The 26,762-nt window shown below is 44.6% G+C and overlaps 2 protein-coding genes and 1 non-coding gene across 4 annotated transcripts in view; 2 read left to right on the forward strand and 1 right to left on the reverse strand.

Annotated features, from left to right (window-relative positions):
* LOC135390668 (cell cycle checkpoint protein RAD17-like) overlaps window positions 1-26,762 on the forward strand; it is a 65,111-nt gene that overhangs the window by 23,459 nt on the left and 14,890 nt on the right. The gene's annotated exons all lie outside the window — the stretch shown is intronic.
* The window catches only part of LOC135390669 (metalloprotease TIKI1-like), a 59,365-nt gene that overhangs the window by 18,507 nt on the left and 14,096 nt on the right, over window positions 1-26,762 (reverse strand). The window contains exons 3-4 of the mRNA XM_064620477.1: window positions 12,067-12,351; window positions 11,118-11,393 (exon numbers count right to left, since the gene is read on the reverse strand). Coding sequence (XP_064476547.1) covers window positions 11,118-11,393; window positions 12,067-12,351 — 561 coding nt within the window. The remainder of the gene's footprint in view (window positions 1-11,117; window positions 11,394-12,066; window positions 12,352-26,762) is intronic.
* On the forward strand, window positions 22,219-22,292 carry Trnai-aau (transfer RNA isoleucine (anticodon AAU)). The gene has a single exon. It is a non-coding gene; the product is annotated as a tRNA-Ile (tRNA).

The following is a 26,762-nucleotide window of genomic DNA, read 5'->3' on the forward strand; positions in this document are numbered from 1 at the left end:
GTTTCGCAACATGAATTTCTTTTGAGGAGCTTTCCAAAGGAAAAGACTGTCTCTCAAATTTCCCAATTGCTGAGAGAACATTAGGTTGCGAGGCAAGGAATTTAAGGTTCGGCTTTAGGTTTGCCAAAATGATGATGGCGTTTTAATTAGCTTTTGTCAATGAACTGGTAAAGAGAATTGTCATCTTGAAAGAAGAAAAGTGCGCGTAGCTAGCTACTCCATCCAAGCCGTAAAAGAAATCGTCAAAATTAAACGGAACATATTGACGAGAAAAAAAAAGTGCTGCACAGTCGGAAATGGCTGCGCTGCGTCTCCTGATATAGGTTTTCAGGGACCTCGAGATCTCACTTGGACTTCCGTTCAAACTCGGCGCTCAATGGCTTTTTGTGATGTCCCCGTACGGAACATTTCTTCGCGTATACTTCTCTCTTTCAAAGGCTTGCACTTGCGTTGCTTATTACAATTCAGCGAGATCCTTTTCCTTCCTACAAACATACTTTGCTTCAACGTCTCGCCTTCTTTTCTATCTATCTCTCTCTCTCTTCTTCTTTTTTTTTCTTTTTACTGGAAGAATGGGTAGTGGCACATTTGAAATGCGCATACTTTATGCACGTGTGGGGTGGCTTCACTGCAGAGTTGCCAGTACGTACATTATGCAGGCTAACGTCGCGGGGGCATAGCACGAATAGAATGAAAATAGAGAGAGGGGAAAAAAGGAAATGCGTGTAAACTACTCTTCTCTATTCGTCGCTTTTTTCATCTTTTTTTTTCATCTTTTTTTTTTCATCTTTTTTTTCATCTTTTTTTTTTCACGGGTATCAATAGAATCGTAGGAATAGGGGATGCGTGACATATCAGGTGCATATACATCCAGGTGGTGCCGAAATGGCGGCCCGCATGTGGCCCGCCCTTGGGGTCGCCATGCGGCCCGCATGGCCGCCGACCAACAAATATATAACAATATTCGGCCCAAGCTTCGTGAACACGGTCGTGGCGTATCATTGAGCCTCTGTATACAGTGAACCCTCGTTATTATGACCATGGTCGTTCCCGAAAATTTTGGTCATAATGCGGAATTGTCATATTAACGGGGGGGGGGGATTTGCAGAGGTTTCACTGCATTGTTCCCCAGGAGCATGGTCGTAAAGCGCGTATGTCAGATTATCGGGGGTCATATTAACGAGGGTTCACTGTACTCGTGCAGTTTATCTTGCGTTACTTAGTGTTGCCACACTGGCCTGTATAACAGCCGATGACCCTCTAAGAGACGAGCGGGACAGGTTGGCACATGACGAGAGCGAAGACGACAAACGTTATAACGCAAAGACAGTTAGGGAACGTGGAACTTTCAACCTTTAATCGTATGATAAAAGGTGAAAAGTTCGACGTTCCCCGTCTGGTGTCTGTACAGTTGCTTTCGTCGTCTTCGCTGATGACTCTCCAAACCTGACCCCGCGTCCGATTTTTACTTGCTTGATTTTTACTAGTGCACTCCCAAAATTTCTGAGTAAAAACCCTACATGGCCAATTTGTAATATTGGTGCCTTTCAATGCCACCAGAAACGAACCAGTTCAGTCGCAGGCTTGGTGATCTCCCGAGTGAATTCGAGCAAAGATTCTTCGAGTGCAGGACACTTGAAACCGAGCTTTTTGTCTTGCCATTTTCCGCAGTTGTTGTCAACCTTCCTGATGACTAACAAGTGGAACTGGTTGAACTGCAGTGCTACGCACCAATAACTACAAGTTCGCCGAAGTTGGTGCGGCTTCGTTTTATCCTTACGTTGCACGAAAGTATCTGAAGATGCGTATGTTGCCGCGGATAAGCCTCAGTGTCCATGTTCGGTACAACATATATCTAATAATAATAATTTGTGGCTCTATGTCGCGAGGCAACTGTATGTCAACATACGTCAGCGAGCAGGCCTTATCTGTGATGAACCTGTCAAAGTTATGCACTCACAACTAACAAACGAACACCTCAACGCAGTCCTCAAGATTCCAATCGTGCAATCACTTTCGCACGACGTTGAAGCAGTAGTTAAAACAAGAGGTGTCATGTTTCCTCATGACACAGCAAATAAAAAGGACTGCTGACCCTGTGACTGAGCAACACTAAGTAACCCAAATATATACTTTTATGTCGTTTTAAGTTTGGTGCTGTGTCATCGATATCGGAAACAGGCTACCCCAAAGCCGTGGTATATGCTTGTTAGTGCAAACTTTCTACGATAGATGGCGCGTATGTAAGCCGCGTACAACTCCAAAATGTAGTGTGTAGCTATAAGCGTTTAGCTACGCTTTTTGTGAGGGCATCGCGATCTGTTCGTGGGCGTAAAGATGGCGGAAATTCGTAGCAGACGACGCGGTTGTCCTCACCTAGAGTCACTAAATAAGCTACGCTTCAGAGTAGCGACACTGAGCCGCCATGTTGTTTCGGATGACCTCCAGCGCCATCCATTTAGCGCTCTTCGAAGTGTCGTCTTTTTCCACTGCTGAACTTCACCTTCATCTATTTCTACTGCCAAAATAGAGGTGGGGCTGGAGGTCATCCGAAACAACATGGCGGCTCAGTGTCGCTACTCTGAAGCGTAGCTTATTTAGTGACTCTATCCTCACCCTATATGCAGAGGGAGGTAGTATTGAGGCACCATATACCGCGTACAGAAGGGAAGAGAGCGAGATATAGAGGTGGAGTATACGCTCCTACTTTTCTTAGAAATCATTTAGTGAAGAAACTTGCTCATATAGCGTATACACTCTTAAAAAAACGGGTGTACTGTAACTCCTTTTTTGCCACATATATAACACCCTTTTGGAGAGTACAATTACTCTCAAAAGGGCGTCTCCTCACTCCCTCAAGGGAGTAGCATAACACCTTCTCCCTGCCGGGGAGTAATATTACTCTCCAATAGGGAGAAAGGTGTTACGCTACTCCCTTGAGGGAGTGAGGAGACACCCTTTTGAGCGTAATTGCACATTGTAGTTTGTAATTGCAAATTGTAGTTTATACGTGCCAACCTTTCTTTAAATGCTTAAACGACGCTAGTTTCTATAGTAACACTTTTTTTTATTTATCTTGCGTTCATTCTAAAACTACTCCGCGTAACGGTTATTGCTTCTAAAACTTTCTCTGGGAAAGCGGGTTCACCCAACAGTATCCCGATATATTGAGCGCTAATACGTAACGTCCTTTCTAAGATTCATTCTCAGGACGCCGGTTCATTGGCTTGAGCCCGGCTTGACATTGATGAATTGAACCGAGTCGTGCCAAGTGATTTCGGTGTAGCCGGGAAGGAACGACGTGGAGATAAAAAGAAAATGCAAATCACTTTTTCGCTACGACCCTTTGGGAAGGACACGCCGTTGGCCCGACTTGTAGAGCGAGGAATTGGAGATTCCTCGGTGAGCTTGAGGGTATTTGAGTGGCTAATATTGATAACGTATCGAATATATATATATGTATAGGGAAATGAGTGCGGAGGCTGTTATTTAATCAGTTCTCCTTCCGAGTGACATTTTCTTACTCACCATGCATCAGTATTTCCAAAGAAGACTTCAAAAAATGTTTTCGTCAGCTACAATGACAACTTTTTTTCTCTCTCTCTCTTTTTTTTTTTACATCAGTCGACATCGACAATGACCAACTTTCAAAGCTCTATGTATTTCACTTTTTTTAAATATAAATTCAGTCTGATTTTTTTTATATCAGCCCTCGAACTTGATGAAGTAGTTTTTTTTAGACTATCTCACATCCACTTTGATGCTAGTGCATTGTCGGCGTTCTACATTGGTGGTACTGGTATTCGAGATTAAATCATTCGTGACGTCGGTATCTCTGACGTTCGATGACTTCGTCACTAATATATTAGGGGGCCGGCACAAACAAGCAGGAGTGATATAACCGCAAAAATATGAAAACTCGGTCACGTGACCTGTCACATAGCCGAGCGGACATACAGTACAATTGCGCTAAAATGAGGTAGTTCGTATGGGGGTAGTCATAATTAAGTTCAAGCAGCCAAGGGCAGGACGACAGACGGCACAACGGTTCTGCTTACCCTCAACTAGCAGATTTATTCACACGCTCTAACACTAACACACATTGTCAAACACAATGAACTTTAGCCAATACAAACAGAGGAGAAACAGTCTGTTTACAGCGTGTTTACAGTTTTTACAGTGTCCGACCGCTGGTGGCCGGTTCCAACCCTGCCGCGCATGAATTTTCCCGGCAGAGCTCTCGGACGAACGTGCGCACATTATTTCCTCCTGAAGTCGACCCAGGACGCTTACTCAAACTCCTTTCTGCCACTCCATTGTGCTGTCGCTTCGCCACGTGTCCTCGTCTGCATACTACTCGTAGCTACTGTTACTATATATAGTTCGTGGTGCTGATACCGAACAAAAAAATTAATAAATAAAAATCCGAAAACGCCCGTCGCGTTTATACAGTTGCACAGTTCGTTCAGCAGGACGCCTCCCACGTAGGGTTGCCACCAGGCCGGTATTATACCGGCACGGCCGGTTATTTGCTCGCTCTGCCGGTTGCCGGTAGGAAGGTGATACCGGCAACCTTTTGCCGGTATTTGTGGCTCAAGACCTTTCATAGGAGCTTTTCCCTTCAACATTTCACTACAGCTTGAATAAATCTGGAGCACAGACCCAACTCCGCGCAGTCACTAGTTGTTTCATTAGTTACTAATTATTATTATTTTTTATTATTATTATTACTATTATTATTATTATTATTACTATTATTATTATTATTACTATTATTATTATTATTACTATTATTATTATTATTACTATTATTATTATTATTATTATTATTATTAGACACAGGAACACGTTTCCTTGTATTGTCTTGAGCTTCTTGCGCCCCTCAGCCGGTATTTTTCACTACGAAAAGTGGCAACCCTATTCCCACGTCGTCATTCCAAACACACACCCCACGGCAGTGACGTAAGCCCGGGGGAGAGAGAGAAAGAGAGTGAGAGAGAGTTCAGACACCCGGAACTCGTAGCTTTGGTAGGTAGTGCATCTGGGAAAGGGAGAGATTCGGGTGAAATAATCTTCCTCCGTATATGTAAAGTACCCATAGAATCCCCTCTCAAAATATATATTTTTTTTTTCTGGTTACGCTGCTGGTTGGCATTAAAAGTGTGTGTGTGGGGAGGGGGGGGGGGGGAGAACTCTCGTTCCAACTTTTTTTACAAATAATAATAATAATAATAAAATAAAAAATAAAAAAAATCATCTCCGTTCCCTCTCATACCCTCTCCCAAACCGCGCAATCTCATTTCCTATCTTTTCTATGGGAGAAACGTATAAATAAACGAGACGCCCACCTATAACTAACCCGTGGCCAAAAAGGGAAAAAAAAGAAAAGGAAACAAAAATAAACAACAAAGAGAGAAATAAAAAAAAAAACTCTCTCTTCAAATGCAAATTGGATGCCGTGGGCAGCAGACTATCTGGTAAACGATGTTCGGAAGCAAGACATCACCGTATCACTCAATAAATAAATAAATGAGAGCGTGGAGAATCCGATAAGCCCCAGATGCCGTACTTTTTTTCTCCTTCCTCTCCGAAGCGTCATTGAAAGTCAGTAGGCCCCGTTCGAGATAAGTTCCACACGTGTCACATCAAACGCACGCGCGATAAAAGTATGTATATATATATGTGCGGGCGTGTCTGGCAACAACACGTGCCGAAACGTCATTACCGTCTCTGAGCGAGGAACGGGGGAAAAAAAAGGGGGGGCGACAGAGAATGTTCCGGTGCTTCGTGTTCATATATTGAATGTTTTATGACATGTCAGATATACGTTCGGGTAAAGATTTATTTTTTTTTGTCCGTTTGGTTTGCATGAAGTTTTGTTTTTTGTGCGCGCGCGCGTGTGTGAGCGAGCAGGTGACTGATTATAACGATGGCGGTGTTGATGCCACTGCGGAGGGGAAGATCTTTATCTTTATTTGCTTTATACTTGCTGCAACTGTGCGCTTTTGTACTGCTTTCGAACTGTAGCGCGTACAGCTTGCATCAGAGTTAACTTGAACGCCATTCCGGCCTGCGGACTCCGGTGGTGCTTATGGCGAATTCTGGGGGCTTAATCGCTTCATCGTCGTTACGGTCGTTACAAGCTAACGAGTGGCGGGAAATTCAGAAAGTCTCGCGGGAAATTTAAAAGGTGGGCACGTGATCAAACACGTGCACGGCGATCTTCGCACGTTACGTGAAGGCCGTGGTACACGTCACGCGTCACTTGTCACGTGCCCATCTTTTTGAATTTCCCGCCACTCGTTAGCTTGTAACGACCGTAACGACGATGAAGCGATTACGCCCCCAGGTGTCCATTTCATGGCAACGCGGCATATGGCGCTCGAAAATTGCTAGGTCGGCGCCCGCGCTGGATCACGTGACCGTTGCCACCCGAACGTGAGTGCCAGGAATCCAGCGGTTCTAGTCCGCTTGGATCACGCTAGGGGACATCGCGGACGCTCGTCTTCGGGTTCCGTCGTCTGCTAACCCGTGTGAACTTAAACGTACGGGCCAATGAGGGCCCTCGCCACTCTCGCGATGCGGATGTGACGACACCGGATGTAGTCTGCCCGGTCGCCATCGAGACCGGGCGGAAAGAGTGCTAACGGGCAAATTCCTAGCGCTCGGAAAGTGCCACGCGAGATGTGGCAAAACCGGCGAGAACAGGCGGGATCTGGCAAAATAAATAAATAAATAAATAATAATAATAAATAAATAAAAACAAGTCGTCACGAAATGACCACCCGAATTCGCCAGGAACAGAAATAACGGCGGCGGGTGTTTTGGGTCATCTATTTCCAGTTAGAGGGGTGACCCTCGTTCTGAAGGCGTGTGAGGTGTTCAAGTTAAGTTTGACGCGAGCCGTACAGTAATCGCATCTTGGCCCGTTGTAGTTGTTCACTTGGATGGAGAATACGTATGTACTTTCAAAAAATGGTAACCAGGGAATCAACGATGACGGAACAACGATAGCAGTATATGAATGTGTGTTCCTTTATTTTCTTAAACTAATGCGTCTTTGTTGCGTCGTTCGTTCGATGTACGCGCTATTATATCTAACGAGTATGAAAATACTGAATCCACCTGGAACTAGATTTTGTAGAAGAAAAACTCATTAGAGGATAGGGTGGACGATGTGTGTGACGTCAGTATAAGGAGTGACGCAAGGAGACGTGACGTCGATAAAAAGGATACGACGAATGGAAAGAAAAGGACGGGATGGTTTAACAAAACATATTTTCGATGACTGCCCCTTTAAAAGTAACAAAAAAAAAAACTTCAACACAAAAAGGGCGTGCGTACTTCTCAATTTTCAAGCACATCAACATATTTCGTTTCCAACGTAAAATCCCTCCTACACATATAAACATCACTCCCTCGTATAGACACAGAGAGACTCTGCCGTTTTTAAATTACGAAGAAGAAGAAGAAGAAAAACCACTGGACCCCTTTTAAGGCCCGCTACCGACTGCGTAACAAGAGAAACCCCGCGAGATGGCGCTGGCGACAGATTGCCTTAATTCATTGCCGTTACTAAACTGTCTGCTTTTATTGTTTCGTCGAGGGTATAAGTGATTTGCTTCTTCTTTTTTTAGTCGTATCGTTCCCAACAGCGACGACCCTTTTTATACCCTTCTGACTCTCTTCCTACGAGGCTATAAAGTACGGTGTCGCCGCCTAACGGCTAACAAACGAGCCCGCTGTCTCTTCTGCCAGAAAAAAAAAAGAAGAAACAAACCCTCACTTCTTTTATATAAATATATAAAGAAAGGTGACGGAGAGCTAAAGTAAAAAAAGTAAAACCCGAAACGAAAGGAAGCGGAAGATTTAAATTAGTAGAATTTTAGAAGTGGCAGTTCATTTTTAGTTTTTTTACGGGTGCATAATTGAGTCCTTTGAAGTAACTTCGTATAGGGAATACTTTGACGCGACTTGCTAAGCGGCATTACGTCCAGCTGTTTCAATATCGTTAGTACTTCAAAGTAAACACGATTAAAAAAAAAAAGAGAGAGAAGGGAACATGAAAATTTATCCTAAAATTACAACAAGCTGGCCAATGCGTAGCCTTCCTCTGATCCGTGATTAACTTGGGACTGCAAGTACATAATTTATTACACAGTCATATTTAGGAGTAGAAAAAAAAAAAAAACGCAACAGTACGCGCTGAAAAAGATGCGAGCGGAGAAGTCTAACTATAATATAGGATGTCTCGAAATATTTCGTTTTAATGCCATTCTCGTACTATGTATCTCAGGATTTGCGCGTCAAGATAAAAGTGTGTCTACATCGATGAAAGATGAAAGTCACTGAAAAGGTTAGCCAGCTGTAGGGATCGAACCCACATCTTCTGGATTGCCGGTCCAGGGCCCTACCAATTGAGCTAAGCTAACTTTTTTTTCTTTTCCACCTTTTATTAACAGCTGAGCTAAGCTAACACGCCTCTCCAACGACTTTCGGGGTGCGTCATCTGAAGGGACGACAAACCAGCCACTCACTCTCACTCACCCTCCTTTCACTCTTACATTTTTGCTCACTCATACACACATTCATACGACGGAAATCGACGCAAGCGGCACCTGTTGAACAAGAGTGTGTCTACATAGACTGTCAGAAATGTCAACAGCTGTTGCACAATAAAGGACTGTTTCGTTGTCAACCGTAAAAAACATGAACGAACTTCGAGCTTCACTGCCTCCAGTATACATCAACCGACCGACGGTACCATCCGAGCCAATCCATCACGGAATCCAACCATATCCACTTTCGGATCACTAAATTCAACCAAACGTATCCCCCCCCCCCCCACACACACACTTTCCTTCCAACTCATTCCGAACAAAGTCTGTACGACAAAAGACAAACATCGTTTATTGTTTTCGTTTTTTTTTTAAAGAAAAAAGAGCGCAGATCCTTTTAGAGCAGGTAGAAAGCAAAAACAGCAGAATCTATTTGTCTCTCAGTTTCCCTCTCGCCCACGGCAAAGAAAGAGACAAACAAAGTCCATGATTGTGCCTAACTTCGAAATTGATTCTATCCCATTCATTAAAAGCATGGAAGCCAGCGGTTCAGAAAATGCGAGGAATACGAAAGGTTCTGCGTTCTGGTATAGGACGGGCTGAATTCCAATTCGACATTGTGCTATCCGAATGCGAGGGAGCACGGGAAAACCGCAGCTTCCGATCCATTGTCGAAATGTCGTGTCCCCTTTTGTTTCCCGTCGGAATGCGGAGATCACATTGGCGAGAAAAAAAAAAAAAAAGGCGGACGAGAAAAGGTATAGCGGAATTTCGAAGTGTGAAAATTCTACGTCGTGTTGTCGATGGCCAGGAGGAGGATGCCAAACCCCAGCTCCCGAGTCACGGGGAAGTTCGCCGTTGAGAGTAATGTCGTGAAGATAGTGACGCGTGAAAGTCTAGTCACATATTTGCTAGTTTACTACTACTACTGCGCTGTAAAACGCGAACGAATGAAAATGGAGGACAGGAGGAGGATCTGGGAGAGGGGCGAAGCGTCGTCTGCAATTTGCACTTCGCGTTCGGCTGCGTTTCCCTGCTTAAAAAAGTTACTGGCTAGCAAAAGCTTTATGGCCTATGCACATCCCACTTTTCTTTTCTTTTTTTTTTTTTCCTTTTCCTTTTTGCGTAGCCATAACCGAACACGGAAGTAGGTTCTGGCATTTTTTGAGTCAAATGGTGAGAACACTATTTACTGACGTTGGTAGTATAACATATCCCTATGAGCTCTGGGAAAACACAAACCATTTTCGCATTTTGCTTTTCCTTTCATTTTTTCTTGTTCTTTTACACGGGGAAATTACTTTCATAACCTGGGGGGCGCTTAGCTGACTACAACGTTTGCGTGTTTTTTTAGTTCCTAGTTCATTTCATTTTTATTTTATTGAAATCGGAGGAAGTTTACAAAACGGGCTCGCCTAAACCTAAGCTGCTTGTGCGCGGAAGTCTAGACTGGGATATAAAAGGCTTCATTAGAAGTTCCATTTGAAAGATAATACGTACAACAAGAATCGGGTTTAGCCTAACCCAGACAAAAAAATAAATAAATAAAGAACACTGAAGAGGTACCTGATAGAACTGTGTTTTACCCGTCCCACCGGATACGCATAAACCTATACAAGCGCACAAGAAATACGCAAGTTGCGAACAAAAGAAAATAATACTGGATTTCACCATTCCAGGTTCTAGCAACGATCCGAAGCGAAAAACAAAAAGCGCGAGGCTTTCCGGTTATAACGACCGAAATGTCACGTGACTCAATCCTTCAAGCGTATACGCCCCTGCATGCATACGACAACAGAGCATCTGGGTCGGCTTGCCTCACTCACTCTGAACCCAAAGACAGATTTACATTTCGTTTTTTTTGTTTTTTTTTCCAAGATGCTGAAGAGGATTGCAAACTCGAGATCGGAGAGCTTTTCCCTTCGAGGCGTGTGCTAATCCTCCTGATCTGTTGAGAGCCAAGAACAGGAGGTGCTCGGATCTGGGCTGGGGATTTGCAGGCGCGTCCTCTAGTGGAAAAGTTTGGAAATAGCGACGTTCGTAGTGGAAGCAGGTAGTCAACCGTTCAGCCGGATGGAAGAGGATGAATTCGGGAGCAGGTCGACTAAGTTGTGATAAGCTGGAAAGGGGGGAGTGGGGGGGGCGTTAGAATAGTAATTGGCTTGCGCAAATGCATGACGGGAAGGCAAAAAAAAAAGAGACAGATAGAGGAACAGTATGTGCGGAGACAGAACCAGGGGATTTCTTTCTTTCTTTCTTTCCCTCTCTCTTTGATTCCGTGTTATCACTGCGAGACAACTGTGTCTGTGAGCAGCGTACATGCGATGGACAGCAGAACGGAGTATTAGAAGACAGGGGTGTCAGTATGCGTCTTGGGCCAACTTCATGGGGAACTCTGGGGAAGTTTTCCACGACGTTCTCCCCAAGAGAACCATCTATGGTTCACTGGACGATATCATTGGGTTTCCAACAATGTGATCCTCTGTAATATATACTCCGCGGGTAGGAGGAGGATATGTTTTGCACCTATAGTACTATGTAGTTGTAGTTGAGACTGACCTGCGTAAAGTTGAGCCCGTTGAGGGGCAGGCACTGCTCGTCCACTTTCTCGACGGCACCCGTGCGCTTGGAAAGTCGTTCCGCTTCTTGAGCAAGATACAGGTCCAACACAGGGATTCCGCGGGACTTGATGTCGCTCTCAGTCAGCGAGTTCACCATCAGCATAACCCAAATGGGCCGCTTTCGCTCCCAGTTGCCCGTGATGGCGTTGAAGAGGTAATCGGCGTACAGGCCCTGACCACGCTGGTCGGCTGTCATCCACGAAGACATCATCACCTATAAGAAGGTCCCATACATGTGAGAGGGAACTACAGTCAAACTCCTTTACAACGAAGCTCAGGGGACAGTAAAAAAATTCGCAGTAAAGGTATTTTCGTTAAAAAGGTGTTCGCTATAAAGGAGTTTGACTTATTGTGACATTCTGCCTGTAAACCACACACTGAGACGAGGGTTTCCGCAAAGAACATCCGCAGTCCTTTTTTTCTATAACGTACGTGTGCTGCTGAACAACGGATTTGACTATAGCATCTGGTAAGACTAAACGAACTACAACTGAGTTAGACTGAAACCAGAATGAAACGTTTTGTGTTGATTTTCCTTCCGACACATCACCAACGCATATTCCACGACGTTCCCTGCTAGTGACTATGCCTTCTGCGCTAAATAGGGCCTGAACGCCAGTCAACGTGACGGCCAGAGTCTCCACCAATCGCAGCTACGCTTTCAGCGACTATATCCATCATGGCGACGAGACGTCCACTTGTAGCCACACTGGTAGCCACAGAAAGCCTGTGTTCGAAATCGTCTTCGACGATTCGCTGAAGCAGACGACATCGGACTTGGCTTGTTCGCGCTTTAAAGTACGTCACTTCCGGAACGAAACCATGTCCCATGTATCAGCCATATAGAACTCTCGCGTGAGGGATAGCGCACAAGTATGATATAATACCTTGACATAGTCGAGGTGCTGCTTGAGCCTACGGTACATGTCCCTCGGCAGGACGTCCGCGAGACTTCGTCCTGGAGGTAACATCTGACAAGTGGCCAGAGCTGCGATGGTAGCTGGGTCCATGAGGTCCAGCTCGAAGACGACGTTGTTGGCATTGGCGAACGCCTGCTTCGCGTTCTCCGGGATGTGCTGCCACACACGCGTGTATGGGACGTGGATGGTACCGAAGAAGTAGGACGGTGGATTCTGCTTTGTCGACCACAGGAAGGACAGCTTCTCTTCATCCTGCACAGTGAATGCACACGTACACTTTTCCGTGTATTCACACGAGCGACATTCCCCCAGAAGCGGAAGATGCGAAAAGCCTCGTAGCTTTCTGCTGTCACGCGAGCGCGAGCGCTCAACGTCGTGTCTTCACGTACACTGCTACGCAGCCACAAGACATTCCGTAGCAGACGACAGGAAAACACGCTGACTGTGTCGTCTGCTAAGTGTCGCCTGCTAAGTGTCGTCTGCTTAAATGCGCAGTACGCCACTCCCGATATTCCGCGCCGTGTGAATGCTCAACATGATACGGGACGGAATTTTGGCTCTGTGAGCAGTGTTTTCGCTCTTTCTTCCACTAGAATATTCCGTGAGGATGTCGCTCGTGTGAATACACGGTTTACATTCACTCCGGAGGAGTTCTTTGGATGTTTCTTATACCCGAAGTGATATCGGGGTATATCGCGTCAACATATACGCGGGCTGTACCGAAAGTGGTCGTAACTTCTTTATTAAGTGATGTAGATCGTTCAAATTGCACGTGTTGTTGGAGTGACTCTTCCTCTATATACACACTCTCGATTTAAAAAAAAAAAGGATTAACGGGGGATTAACTTCTCACATTTACTCCATTTCCACTCCCCGTGTCAGTCGCGTATACTCCCACTTTCTTCCTGCATTTACCACGTATAACTCCATCACTGCAAATAGGTACTCCTTCTTGCCGGCGAAAAATTAATGAACAAGAGTGATGTGTAACATCACCCTCCTTCTCATACGGTGATTTTCGAGTTATTCATAACCTGTAACACCTGTTCTGAAGAGCCACTCCAACTATACACGTGCAATTTGAACGATCAACATCCGTTAATATGACGCCATATGTCAGAGACCAGGGTTTAAATTCTCATTGGTGAGGAGCGTTGAGGATATAAAGCGAAAGCGTGACGTCAATGATGTCTTATTGACTTCTCCTATATATCCGAAGATGGATTGGAAAAGAAAACAAGTTATAATGGGACAAGATGGCTATCGTGAGACTCTTTGCGCTTTCGTATATATACATGTGGTTTTCTCGGCTGAAGGTTCCGCTGCTGATTCCCCGTTGAAACGGTCCCAATCTATCCTATCTATCCTGCAATCAAAGGATTCCTTTTCCTTCGTACTCCTCGAGCGAAAAATAGACACCTCAATCGCTTCATCAGGCGGAATCCATTTAGACCTTCATCCTATTACGCACTGTTGATTTAGATATACATCATTGGCTTCTATACCTGAGCGTCATGGAAGGGTTTCGGAGTAAAAAAAACGTGGCTGTTTGGATGTCGCATGATTAGGTGGTGAAATGTGTACATCCCGTTAAAGGTACTATAAAGCAGTCGAGGTGGAACCTATGCAATCAGCATGACGTGAGAGTGCAAGACTCAAAGGTTCAGCACAACAAGTAATATGCGCAGGAGTTTACTCTAAGTATTTTAATTGGTAAATAAAAACGCAGTCAAGAATGTCGGGGCGACGCCTGGTGGGAAGAAGTCCTTAATTTGTCAAGCAACCCTGTAAACAAGGAGACCGATAGACAGATGGCTTTCCTGTTGGGATTTGCAAATACTACCTTTTGAGAAAATGTAATTTGTGTGAAAGAAAATACACAAAAGCCGAATCTCGCACTCAGTAGCTAAACGTCTATACCTGGGCCTTGTTTCAGCACCGTGGCGCTGCTATCGTACGTCGCTCTGTTTGGCCCAGAGTCGTGCGCATGAGACATTTTCGCCGCCGTACTTGGCGGAGTTGGCGTTTCGTCGGTCTGCTTCGCCACAGTGTTGCCAGTAGATTTAAATTCGCATTTTTTCGGGAGCTATAACGTCTATGTGAGAAAATTTTGCGGCATTTTACTCCTGAGGACGTGCACAATTCAGGGCACACAAAACATCAGATTGCACCTCGACTGTTTTATAGTACCTTTAAGTCTATGAAAGAGAAGAGCGCAGAAGTGCGTTCTTCGAGGTGTCCGACATTATTGGAAGCAGACTCTATAGAGCAACGTTCAGCGGAGGATGAAACAGGTCCGTTCATTTGCTTCGTTTTTCTCAGTACGCCTCCACTAATTGGCTGTCTCTTGCGGTTCAGCGCAGGAGCGATGTTCTCATTAAGGAGACAAGGCGTTCCGGAGAGTTCCCGGTCACCATTTGCTAAGACTTTCGCTGCATAATGTACTATGCTTTATGAATGATATATCAGTACTTAAAGTACAGTGCTGCACAATTTGAACTGAATACAGTGAACCCTCGTTAATATGACCCCCGTTAATCTGACATACGCGCTTTACGACCATACTCCTTGGGAACAATGCAGTGAAACCTCTGCAAATCCTCCCGTTAATATGACAATTCCGCATTATGACCAAAATTTTCGGGAACGACCATGGTCATAATAACGAGGGTTCACTGTATGGGTCACAGCTGGGTTCTCGTTTTTTCACCTCATCCCGGGCCAAGAGAGAGAGAGCGAGACATCTGCGGCGCGCGCTCAGTTTTCGGCGATGCGACGTACAGGACAGAATCTTCACGAAATTGACCCCTAAACGGGTTGAGACACTTTCATAGATGTTGTTAGTTACACCATGGACGCACTGTATTGCACGCCAGAATACGGAGGAAAAAATAATTATTCTTCTACGCGTCGTACTTAGCGAGATACAAGCCCTCGAACGCACTCCCGAGCAAAGCGCAGATGTCACAGTCCTCAGAGCTGAGCTCATTCCCATTGGCAGCCTTAAGCACGTGACTTCTCGTGCGCTGCCTCACTGGCGGAGGTGAGGTCTGTGATGTCAGCACGACCTACTAGATTATAACAAGGATGTCATAACCGACAACCCCTATAAGGGGAAGCAGACGAGCACGTCCGCACGATCCGCTAGGAGGCGGACATTCGCCTACCGTAGCAGGCGACAGCAACAGCTCCTATGAAAACGCGTAGAATGATGATGATAATCAACTTTAGAAAGAAGCATCTCTCGTGGGACATCCACCGCTTGTACAAAAATATTAACGTTAGCTGAAGTACAAAGTATTGTACAAATTGAGGAAGCAATAACCGGGCCGATGACTAGCGCCACCGCTAGCTTCCAAATTGCGGCGCTGGGAAGGAGTGCCTATATGACGTGGTCGTTATAAATCTAGTAGGTCGTGGATGTAAGAGCCGCGTCAGTTTCGGTTACCGCGGTGCCCATTTTCTCCCGTTTCTATTATCCTCCTCGCTGTGAAATTTTCAATGCAGGTTCACATCGTTGCAAAACACCGTTTTTTTGTGTGTGTGTGTGTGTGTGTTTCTTTTTTTTTTTTTTGCGTTTTTATCTGGGATAACTTGGGATGACCTGTCGCAACCCCTTTAACAGCTGTCGCTGTAAAAAAAAAAAAAAAAAAAACACGTCTGTGTGCGGACTTGTACTGGTACATCAGCATTTTCCCAGAAACCTAGGGAAGCCAAGACACGTAGGGAAATATGAGACCCACGAGCAGCGCGAAAGTTGTGTTTCTTACTTGCTGAGAAACGCAACATGCGAGACAAATCAACCTGATTGTATGCTACACCATGTTTGCTTTACTGACTCGCTTGACTGTATCGCAACGTCTCGCGCCGCGCGATGACGACGCACGCGATGTTCTAAAAATAGCCCTCTCTAATATATTTCACCTTCTCGGGCTGTACCGCTAATCGGCGGCCATTCATTTAAATAAACACGACAAACCGAAACAGTAATTAATAGGGCGGTTTAAAGTAGCACAGAAGTCATTTTTAACACCCAGTTTTCTTCTTATAAAACTGTTAAGTTTGCCAGTAAGATGCACCATGCGAAGTAATTTACACCACAGAGTCACAATTATCGCAGAAACTGAATTTAAAATATGCCGCAAAAAGCGACCGTACGCAACGGTGGTGAAGAGCAGTACCAGCCTGTGATCTGCCTGGAACCTCGCGCTGACGCTATAAGGAGAACGCTCGCTGATTGGCCTAGAAAAATGTTGTCTGCTACTCCGCTGTCGTCTGCTATTCGGCTGTTCGGGGTTCTGATAAAGCCTTTCTCCTTGCTCGGTAATGCTTCGGGCGCTCCTTGTATCCCCAATTCTCCGGGAAAACCGGCAAAACAGGTTTACGGCGGCAAAGGAACAATGCGCTGACCCCTACTGATCGGCAAACCAGAACGAGTCTCCTTATGCCGTCATCGGTGACGTGCCATCATACCTGCTCATCCTCGTTATAGCTGGAGTGGCGAGTTAAGAGTGAAGGCGCGGAGCTATGTTTATGTGAGTTTTTTTCTGGGAAACAAATTGCACACATCAAAACCTTTCGCGCTATGCGGTATAATGACACACACACTTTCATCAGATGTCTTAACCTGAAATTTTTTTGGATGGCCCTCTGTACTCCTTTAAAGGAACGTGCAATTCGATGAAAATATTCTTCCCCACAAACTGCTGCTGCTTTCTTGTTGATCACATTTTCCCTTTCCAGTGTTTGGCGCCCCAAACAAAAAGGTAGAGAGGTATAACGGATTTTCAAACGCAAACGGAACGACAGCGAACATAATGCTCGATACTGAGCCACGATAACGGTTTGTGAAACCGGAAAGCGCTTTTTCTTCTCAGCTCTTATCTTTTGCCTGTCTGCGCCAGTAATTACCCCATCTCTAATGGCTCTTTTCGTGTTCGAAAGGGATCTGGGTTCAACTACGACTTGCGTTATCACCATTTGGCTCTGCTATTTCTCAGCGTCAGAGAGGTGATTATTCTTTATCAGTTAAGATCTCGCGGGGGTTCCGGGCTTTTTTGAGGGCGTTCTGGGTGCGGAAGCATTCTTTTGGATTTTTCTTTTCCTCGGGAGGTATCTGCTTCCTCTTCTCCTCATCTTTTGTTCCGTTCCCCAATCCTGCTTCTCTCCCTCTATTTTTTTTTTCTTGTCTTCTCCGCGTTTTCGCCTTCTCTTTTCTTTTCCTTCTCTTCCTCTTTACCTCCTCCTTTTTTTTCTTTCCTTATCTTACACTTCCTCTACCTCTAGGGTTGCCACCAGGCCGATATTATACCGGCACGGCCGGTTATTTGCGCTCTCAGCTGGTTGCCGGTAGGAAGGTGATACCGGCAGCCTTTTGCCGGTATTTGTGGCTCAAGACCTTTCATAGGGGCTTTTACGGGATTTCCCCTTAAACATTCCACTACAGCTCGAATAAATCTGGAACACAGACCCAGTTCCGCAGTCACCATTCGTTTTCTTAATTATTCATTATTATTATTATTCGTTGTTACTATTATTATCACTGCTGTTCATTAAGTCTTGTGTTCGGAGGGGACAAGAGCAGTGGTTGTGCAAAGCTGTTGGTGCTTGTGTCGAGCCAGCTACAACGTTCCTCACCCACTTTCCCTCTCCCACGAGCCTTTCGTCCTTTCCCTCTATTCTACCTCCTCTCCCTCAGCCGGTATGTTTCACTCCAAAAGGTGGCAACCCTATCTACCTCACCCTTTCTCCTCGTTTTCACCTTATTTCCTCGTTACCCTTCGTCTTCCCACGACTTCTTCCCCATTTTCCTTCTTCCCGTCCGTCTTCCTCTTCTCTCAAACTTTTATATTTTTTTTTTATTTCGTGTTAGCGCCGCGAAGCGACTGGTGCAAAGAGCGGCGTACAAACATGAACAGACGGAGAGGAGGACAGCAGGAAGGAGCGGGGGACAGGAGAGTTAGTATATGCGTCCTGGGCCGACTTCAGGGGGGAACTGTGCCGACATTCGTCTGGAAAATCTGCCGGAAAACCCAGGGAAAACCTCAGACAGCACAGCCGTTGCAGAGACTCGAATCATGCAGTGTCTCCTCCCAATCTCGGCCTGGTTCTCTCGAGCGTGTTGTCGCATTGTCGAGCGGACAGAGATATAGCAGCTCCTCGTCATATTTTTTTTTCTCTCTCTCACTGTATGAGACGTGTATGTACAGTGAACCCTCGTTAATATGACCCCCGATAATCTGACATACGCGCTTTACGACCATACTCCTGATGGGGAAGAATGCAGTGAAACCTCCGCAAATCCCTCCCGTTAATATGACAATTCCGCGTTATGACCAAAATTTTCGGGAACGACCATCGTCGTAATAACGAGGGTTTTTGCTGTAGCATCTCAAGGGTACGGTTGATAAGCAAGTTTCAACAGCGTTACGCCAACTGGCGTGTACTTCTTCGCACTGATCACAAAGTGACGGGAGCGAACCCCCGGTCGGAAATATCTCGCCTGGTTTAGAGATGCAAAATTTCCGGAAATTTTGAATTTTTGAATTTTGAAATTTGAATTTTGGGGGGGGGGGGTTCGAAAAATTGGTAAAAATGGAAACAAACAACAGCATATAATGAGCTAGAAGCTTTAGTAGTGTCCATCCTCTAGGCGTAAATGCAGAGTAGAGCATCCCATGAGACTGCTGTCTATTCAGCGATATAGGTAATTAGAACAACCCGTCCATTCCGACCAGAACTCCGACATTATGTGAACGCGATGCCAACGCATCAGAGGCACGAGACTTTCTATTTTTGAATTTTTTTCTCCTGGAAATTTTGGGCAATTTTTCCGGAGACGAAGAAACAAATCGAAAAAAAAAATTTTTTTCCCCAAAATTTCCGGGCTTTTTTTTTTCGGGTCCTCGCATCTCTAGCCTGGTTGTCAAAGTGGATCCACAGACCGACCACTGTGGTTGAACAGTCGACCCACCCGACCCGTCTCTCCCGATCAACGAATACGGGCCGTCCTCCCTGCGGTGATGAAAATCAATCCCATTTTAAAAATTAGTATATTGAGTTTCTCCTTAACGGACGAAAGGGAAAATTAAATTAAAGAAAACATACGTCAAAGTGAGACGGAGAAAACCCGAAGGGAGAAGAAAGTTTCAAGTAATAAGGGATCCATTTGGCTAAGTGGCGCTTTTCGTCTGCCAAGATAAAAAGAAGCAGACGACGGAAAAGTTTCTCCGTGCAGTTTTGGTTTGCTTGGCGCGCCCTCTTTAATGGAGCGCGATTCCAAAAGGTCCAACTATATATCACGAGCCCGATGGCGTAACAAGCAATAAGTGAATGGAGTCGGCCAAAAGCAGTAGCGGAATTGATACCGGCTTCCTAGATCGAAAGAAGAAGGGAAAAAAAAAAAAAAATGTCGTCTGCAACAAAATTCCTAGCAGACGACGCAGAAAGAAAGGTTCCGGAACGGTATGTGTACGTCATACAGGGCTGTGTGCTGCGGTCTTTGAGTGTGTACTGTGCACCGTATCTGGTCTCTGCTTTGTTTTTCAGATTCCAGGCATATTCACACCATTCATCATTGGCTCTTGCACTATCATTGCGAATGCTAGACGAGTTTTGTATACTTATGTCTTTGCTTGGTTAGCTGGACGTGTCCAGAAGTTGCAGCTTCTTGTTTTTTTTTTTGTTTTTTTTTTGCTTTCTTTATGTGAAATCGACAAAGTAGTGGTTCGTTTATTGCTTTTAATCTTGAATCTTAAAACCATGAAATATTTCCTGTCTTTCTAAGCTTTGTCGTTTACTACACTCTTACATATCATTCCCTTTTGGATAGTACAATTACTCTCAAAAAAGGGACTCTCTAACCCCCTACTGGAGAGTAATATTCCTCTCCGGCAGGGAGTAAGGGAGTAATGTTACTCTCTTGAGGGAGTGAGGAGACTTCTTTGTTGAGAGTAACTCCAGAAGGAAGTTATATACGTGGCAAGAACAAGGAGTTAAAATACACCCTTTTTTTAAGAGTGTAGACGTCGTTCAGATGCTTCGTCTTCCTTTTTTTCTTCTTCTTCTTTTTGGTATTGCCTGACAGCTTTCCAAAGTACAATCAACAAACAATATTATCGAAATCGTTTACGCTCTTATATGAGTGTCAACTGACCATACCTGGGTAAATTACCTCTAAAATGTAATTAAATTACATTACTCATTACTCCAGTTAGCATTTAATTAAATTACATTACTCATTACTGCAATTGGAATGTAATGAAATTACATTACAATTACTACGAAAAAGTAATGACATTACAAAGTCATTACTGCGAGTTTAATCTCAATGATATTGAGGATGTGGAAATTCATTGTCAGACAACACTAAGTTATAAAAAGAAGACACATTTTATTCTGTGCCGATTGAGTGCGTCACCGTTTATAGTGGGCGTTGGAATTCTTTTAACTCACCAGTCGGCAACTCTCTTTCTGCCAAGTGCCAGCACAGAACACACAGTCGATTCTTTTGTAAAAAGTAATGAGTAATATCATTAAAATTACTGCCAAAATGTAATTAAATTACATTACAAATTACATAATAGCAAAAGTAATGCATTACATTACAAATTACCAGGAAAAGTAATTTATTACTGTAATTTCATTACAGTAATGACATTACTACCCAGGTATGCAACTGACATCGATATCCATGCGGAGAAGCCATCGCCGAGCCGAGCAAAATCCTCTCAACAGCAGCGCCACCTCGCGTGAAAGCCGGAACTTAACTTTCCACGCTCCTCTTTTTTCCTTAATTCCTTACTCATAATTAATTGACTGGGCACAGGACAATACTGGAAGCTCCGGTAAATTGCCTGCGTTGAGCTACTTTCCTCGAATCGCACCTAGTTGAGAGCAGGAAATAGTTTTCGCCCCTTTTATATATATCCCGGGCGTACTTCACGGTCTTTGCGCGTGCGGAATTAAGGATATCCCCGGGAGAGAACAAAGGCAGTAATTTTCTAGATTGAGGAATTGCCGAGGGAATGGAAGACGTGATTTCTTTTACCGAGATTTTACGCGCGTGCGTGGAAATTTAATTCCCCGCGGTGGAATCAGTTTCTTTTGCCGGTGTCTATCTTTTAATTGGCAGCGAAATACGCGGGATTTAGTGTTCAACGAAGGTGCCAGCATTAATGAGTTTTAGAGCATCGTATACGCTATCGCATTTGCGTGCGTAATGGATATAGCGTGCTGGTTCTGCGCACTGCGAGAAGCTCTCTCTTTTTATGTTTTGCGCATGCGCACGACCACCAACGCTATCCCCTACGTACGCAAAGGCGACGGTGTACGACGCACTGTTATCGCAATCGGTATTAGGTGCGAGAACGGCTTTCTGGTGTATTTCGTTAATTGAATTGGGCCTTACTGGGCACTAGACCGCGAACTGATTATAGATATCAACGATATTTTATAAAGCACCAGGTTTCAAGTATTTCGCATTGCGAACTGTAGGATGGGCAGACAGCGTTAGATATCGGAGGTAAAAAGCAAAGACGAGGACACCTAATAAATAGCCATCGCAAAATACAGAAAGCCATTCGGCTCTGACATCTCCGCGCGCCAGTGAGCACGGGAGAGGTCACGTGGTTACGGGAACCAATGGGAACGGCCGTAGCTCTCCTCTGATGTCAAGGCCTTCATGGATCTGTATCTCAGCGCCTACGAGACGTCAGAAAAGTATAATTCTTTCTTTCTGGTTACTCCTGCGTGCAGTACAATGCATTCGCGATGTGAGGATCGCAAAGTATTACAGACCGTTAAAAAAAAAGAGTAGAAACTGAGCGCTGTACATTAATGAACCAACTGAATGTTGTGAAAAGTGTAGTTGCCAGTATTGTTTCCATAGTTCATAATTAATTGTGTAATAATAATTAGCTACCTTTTAAAAAAATATATGTTGGTCTGCTATAGGTTTAATAGTAGTCTTTGAAGAAGTAGACACTTTGTGTGAAAGTAGTTTTCGTTGGGTTTCGCCTCGCGCGATTGTCCTCGTTATCTGCAAAGATAAGGAGATAAGAATAATGGAGGCCTGTCCGAGCGTTTATCATCTCTACTCTGTGGCAGTGCATGGTGTGTGGCCCACTAGCTCAGTTGGTTAGAGCGTCGTGCTAATAACGCGAAGGTCGTAGGTTCTATCCCTGCGTGGGCCATTCTTTCGTTTTCCGAACATTCAGAAGATGTGGGTTCGAGTCCTACAGCTGGCTAACCTTTTCAGTGTCTTTCACCGTTATATTCTCTTTCACTGGTAGCGGGTAGGACACGTCATTATTGGTTCACTTTATCTTTATTTCCGTAGATAAAGGAGGTACAGAAAACTTGGTTCAAGCCACTGGCTGGAAACCTTGTCTCATCTGGCAACCTGCCCGTCAGGAGTCACCATGCAAAGCATTTTCGCTTTGCTGTGTATTGTCACTGTGTAATCAAAAAAACAGTCGGAGAAAGCAGCCGGTCTCCGTGACGTCACGCTGGGGAATCGACTACGTCACGGCGTTCCCTCATTCTCCGATACGTTCTTTCCAAGAGTGGAGGATTTTTTTAAAGGCGTCCGGAACAGAGGAGCGGCCTCTCGCTCTGAAAGTCACTTTCGCCGCCCGTCATTCTTTCGCGGGAGCTCATTTTATTCGTTACCGAACACACCGCAGGCAAAAAATAAAAAGTAAAAATTAAAAAAAAAAACATTTGCTCGCGAATGTTTAAATAAAATTCGCGAGTTGCCACTTAATTTATATATAATTCTACGTTCTTCAGGCCAATACGTAGTTGCTCCTGTGATTTTATAGCAAACTAAGCGACACATCCCTATACCCTTTGGGCAAGAATAATTTCACTCTCTCTCTCTTATACACACTGTCTCTCCCTTTCGTTTCCTCTCCTGTACGACTGCGCCCCTTCTTTCCCTGTCCCGTATTACCACGTCTCCCCTCCTTCCCTTCTCCACCACACCCTCATGTCATTTCCTCCTTGTCCACCCTTTTTTTTTTCTCCTCCTCAAAACCTCCGAGCTCCGAGCAACCACATACTATACCTAGCTGCCCCTCATCCTCCCCTTGCCGCAGCTACAAAGTACGAGCAATACACTCTCGCGGCGTACCTTATATTGTTGTTGTACACCCTCTGGCAAACACTACAACAACACTACGCACGAAAGACATCCCGGGCGAAGAAAGCAAACACATATATGGTTGTCCCTTCCAAAGCCTCCCTCTATCTCCAAACACAGGTGCGTCCCCAGCCACCTGCTGAGAGAAAATCATATCCCAGTGTTTACAACCTCGTATCAAGCTCGTTCCGTCGACCCCAGGCGCTATGTTTGTTGTTCCTTCTTACTGCGGGTATATAGTACTTAAATAGAGTTACTGGTGGGACGTGACGCCCGAGTCAAGAGCCTGCGTCATACGCGCGCTGGGGTTCCTAACACGCACACACACACACACATGAAACGCATATCAACAAACAGAAATAAGCGTGTGTGTATGTCTGGCGAATCTCTTGTACCGCCACATCCTGTTTGCTGCTTGCACGAAAACGTGGAGCAGGCTGTGGTCATTCCGAATGTTTATTGCGAGTATCGAAGAAGGTAAAGAAATATATACGGGTATACGTAGAAAACCCGAAACTGCAACGGACGAAAACAAGAAGAAAACGAAACTAAAAATACATTTTCCCGGTATTGGAGGCAGTGGCTTTTGTCATGGCCATCTCAGGTGTCTGGATTTTGGATGGAGTGCGCATTAGGTTGCGCCGACCTTTGTTATTATATCTTTCTTTTCTTCTTCTTGACGAAGTCCAGATACTCTAAGGTAGAAGTTGATTTTTAATATTTATTTATTCGTTCGTTCATTTATTTATTTTTGAGGCAGCAGAAAGTCATGTTGAGGTAGAAGAGGAATTGTGGTGAAACACGAACGGATGCAGAAGAAGGCCATTATCTCATTGGTAGAAGAAGAAGAAGAAGAAGGAAACGTGGTTACTATTTCGGTTCCACTGCTCTTCTAGTAACAGCAGCAAAGAGCATTTTAGAGCATGAAGAATTCGCGGCGCGGGTCCTTCAACGCATAGTATACACTAACTCCGCTCCCCTTTTTCTCTCTCTCTCTCTCTCTCTCTCTCTCTCTCTCTCTCTCTCTCTCTCTCTCTCTCTCTCTCTCTCTCTCTCCACCCTCCTCCCCTCCCTCCACCTTGTTGCCAGACTAGGTTCGCGGTGCAAACACTGTGTTTTTTCTCTCTCTCTCTCTCTCTCTCTCTCTCTCTCTCCACCCTCCTCCCCTCCCTCCACCTTGTTGCCAGACTAGGTTCGCGGTGCAAACACTGTGTTTTCTCTCTCTCTCTCTCTCTCCCTCCCTCTCCACCCTCCTGCCCTCCCTCCACCTTGTTGCCAGACAAGGTTCGCGGTGCAAACACTGTGTTTTCTCTCTCTCTCTCTCCCTCTCTCTCTCCCTCCCTCTCCACCCTCCTGCCCTCCCTCCACCTTGTTGCCAGACTAGGTTCGCGGTGCAAACACTGTGTTTTCTCTCTCTCTCTCTCCCTCTCTCTCCCTCTCCACCCTCCTGCCCTCCCTCCACCTTGTTGCCAGACTAGGTTCGCGGTGCAAACACTGTGTTTTCTCTCTCTCTCTCTTTCATTCACCCCCTTTTCTGTTCCTGTAGCCTACAAGTATCACGTTATGAGGCCGACGTTTCTCATAACGGCCGCGTTAAACACATCCTATATAGTTGCGTGGCGACAGAAGTCTATTTTTATTTCACGTTCCTAAGAAGAAGAAGAAGAAAAAAAAAGAGAGAAAAATTATGGGAAAACTTTGAGGTGAAACTCTGCCTCAGGTACTGTCAACGTAGCTCCATATAGCTGTCATCCGAGACGTTGAGTTATATGTGACCATATACAACTTTTTTTTCTCGGACCGCCCGACATTTTCGTTCCCTCGTTTGTTTGTTTTAATCTAGATTTTTGCGCCGTAATATATATCTACAAAGAAAAGAAAGAAAAAAAATATATATATGCAGTACCCAAGATTTCTACTATACAGTTACAGAGTTTCAAAGAAACTCCTGCGTCGCAGAAATATCACACATCCATCCGGGACTCTAAACGTCCCCTCTTTCCCCTACCACACCCCTCTCCCTCAAAACAGTGTGTCTGCTCCGGTCTAAAGACGAAGTACATAGAGAAAAGCGCAAATAAAGATGGAGTTTGGGAGTCACCACATACCGACTGGAGGGGGGGGGGGAGTAAATAGAAGGACAAGATGGCAGTCCAGATAAATCGCACACGTGTACCTGCGTCATGCTGGGGGTTTATTGCCAGACCCCGGCCACACGTATGGATAGCTTTTTTGTTTTTCTTTTGAAGTAACAAACAGAAACTCCTCACAATTTTTATTTTTTATTTTTAAGTTTTTCGTGCACTGTCGGTCCTTTTGTCTGTCATTCGTTCTCTTTCCTTGACTGTCCCCGCCCCTTTGCTGCAGTTATATAATTGTTTTGTATTTGCTATTTAAAAAAAAAATTTACCTGGTCCTCTTCTGTTTTATTTAGTCCTGCAAACTAGCCCGTCTTTTTTTCTTTTTTCTCCCTCTATTTTCTTCGAATGTATTATAAATTTGTGTTCCTTTTCTCCTCTTGACACACGTTTTCTTAGACATGCTAGTAGATCTAGTCGTTTAGCTCTGGGAATTTGGGCGGCATCCTGCGTTATTTTACCGACGAATTTTAAGTCTTCGGCTTTCTGTCGCGTTCATGTGTGTGCTTCTCTTATGACCAAACATCTGTTTCTTCTGTTTTCGAAAATCTGTTCAATCCAAACTGTTTCACCGCTCGTTTATAACATTTTTGCCACCAAAACGGTCGACTGAACTTTATTGACGAAAATACGGCTCTATTTCCTAGCGCGTTTTATTTATTTATTTATTTTTTTTATTACTCAGAAAGTCGAAAGTCTGGAAACCACTCCGCTGGTTGTCGAGATTTTACAACCTCGAACACTTCTTTTTTTCTTTCTTTTTCTTTTTTCGACGTAGTACGATGTAAAAATCAAGCCGTTTACACATTTCAGACCATTCCGAAAGATGATTATAGTACGTTGATCACTTAAAAGCTACACACAAAGTGGTTAATCCGTCGCTCGCATAGCATAATTTAGCTAAAACGAGTTATAAGATATAAGATAATATATGTAAGATAAAACGATATAAGATAAAACGCTATAAGATGAAACGAGCGAAGAGGCGGGTTTTTAAATAATCCAACTAAATCTACTATTTATAAAACCACACCAAGAACAAACTGATACTGTGTACGTATTTTACATATTTAAATGCGGTTCATGATTATGCGGATCGCACTACTTTTTGCCGCGTGTTCCCTTCTGTTTCTTTAAAACTCGATCTACCGCACTGTGAATCCGGGAGAACATCCCAAACCTTGTTTCAACATTCTCTCTCTTTTTATTTTATTCTATTTTTCTGACAACGCGAGCAGAACCAACAGAACTGCCTCCCTTCTATTCCGCCCCCGCCAACGTACGAGCTTTAAAAGAAAAAAAAAAAGTTCGGACACCAAGAAGCTTTCCCACAGAACACGATCCGGGGATTCCCCGTTTCATATGCAAACGAGCGTTCCGTT

The sequence above is a fragment of the Ornithodoros turicata genome, chromosome 4 (genome assembly GCF_037126465.1).
Source record: "Ornithodoros turicata isolate Travis chromosome 4, ASM3712646v1, whole genome shotgun sequence".
Classification (NCBI taxonomy): domain Eukaryota; kingdom Metazoa; phylum Arthropoda; class Arachnida; order Ixodida; family Argasidae; genus Ornithodoros; species Ornithodoros turicata.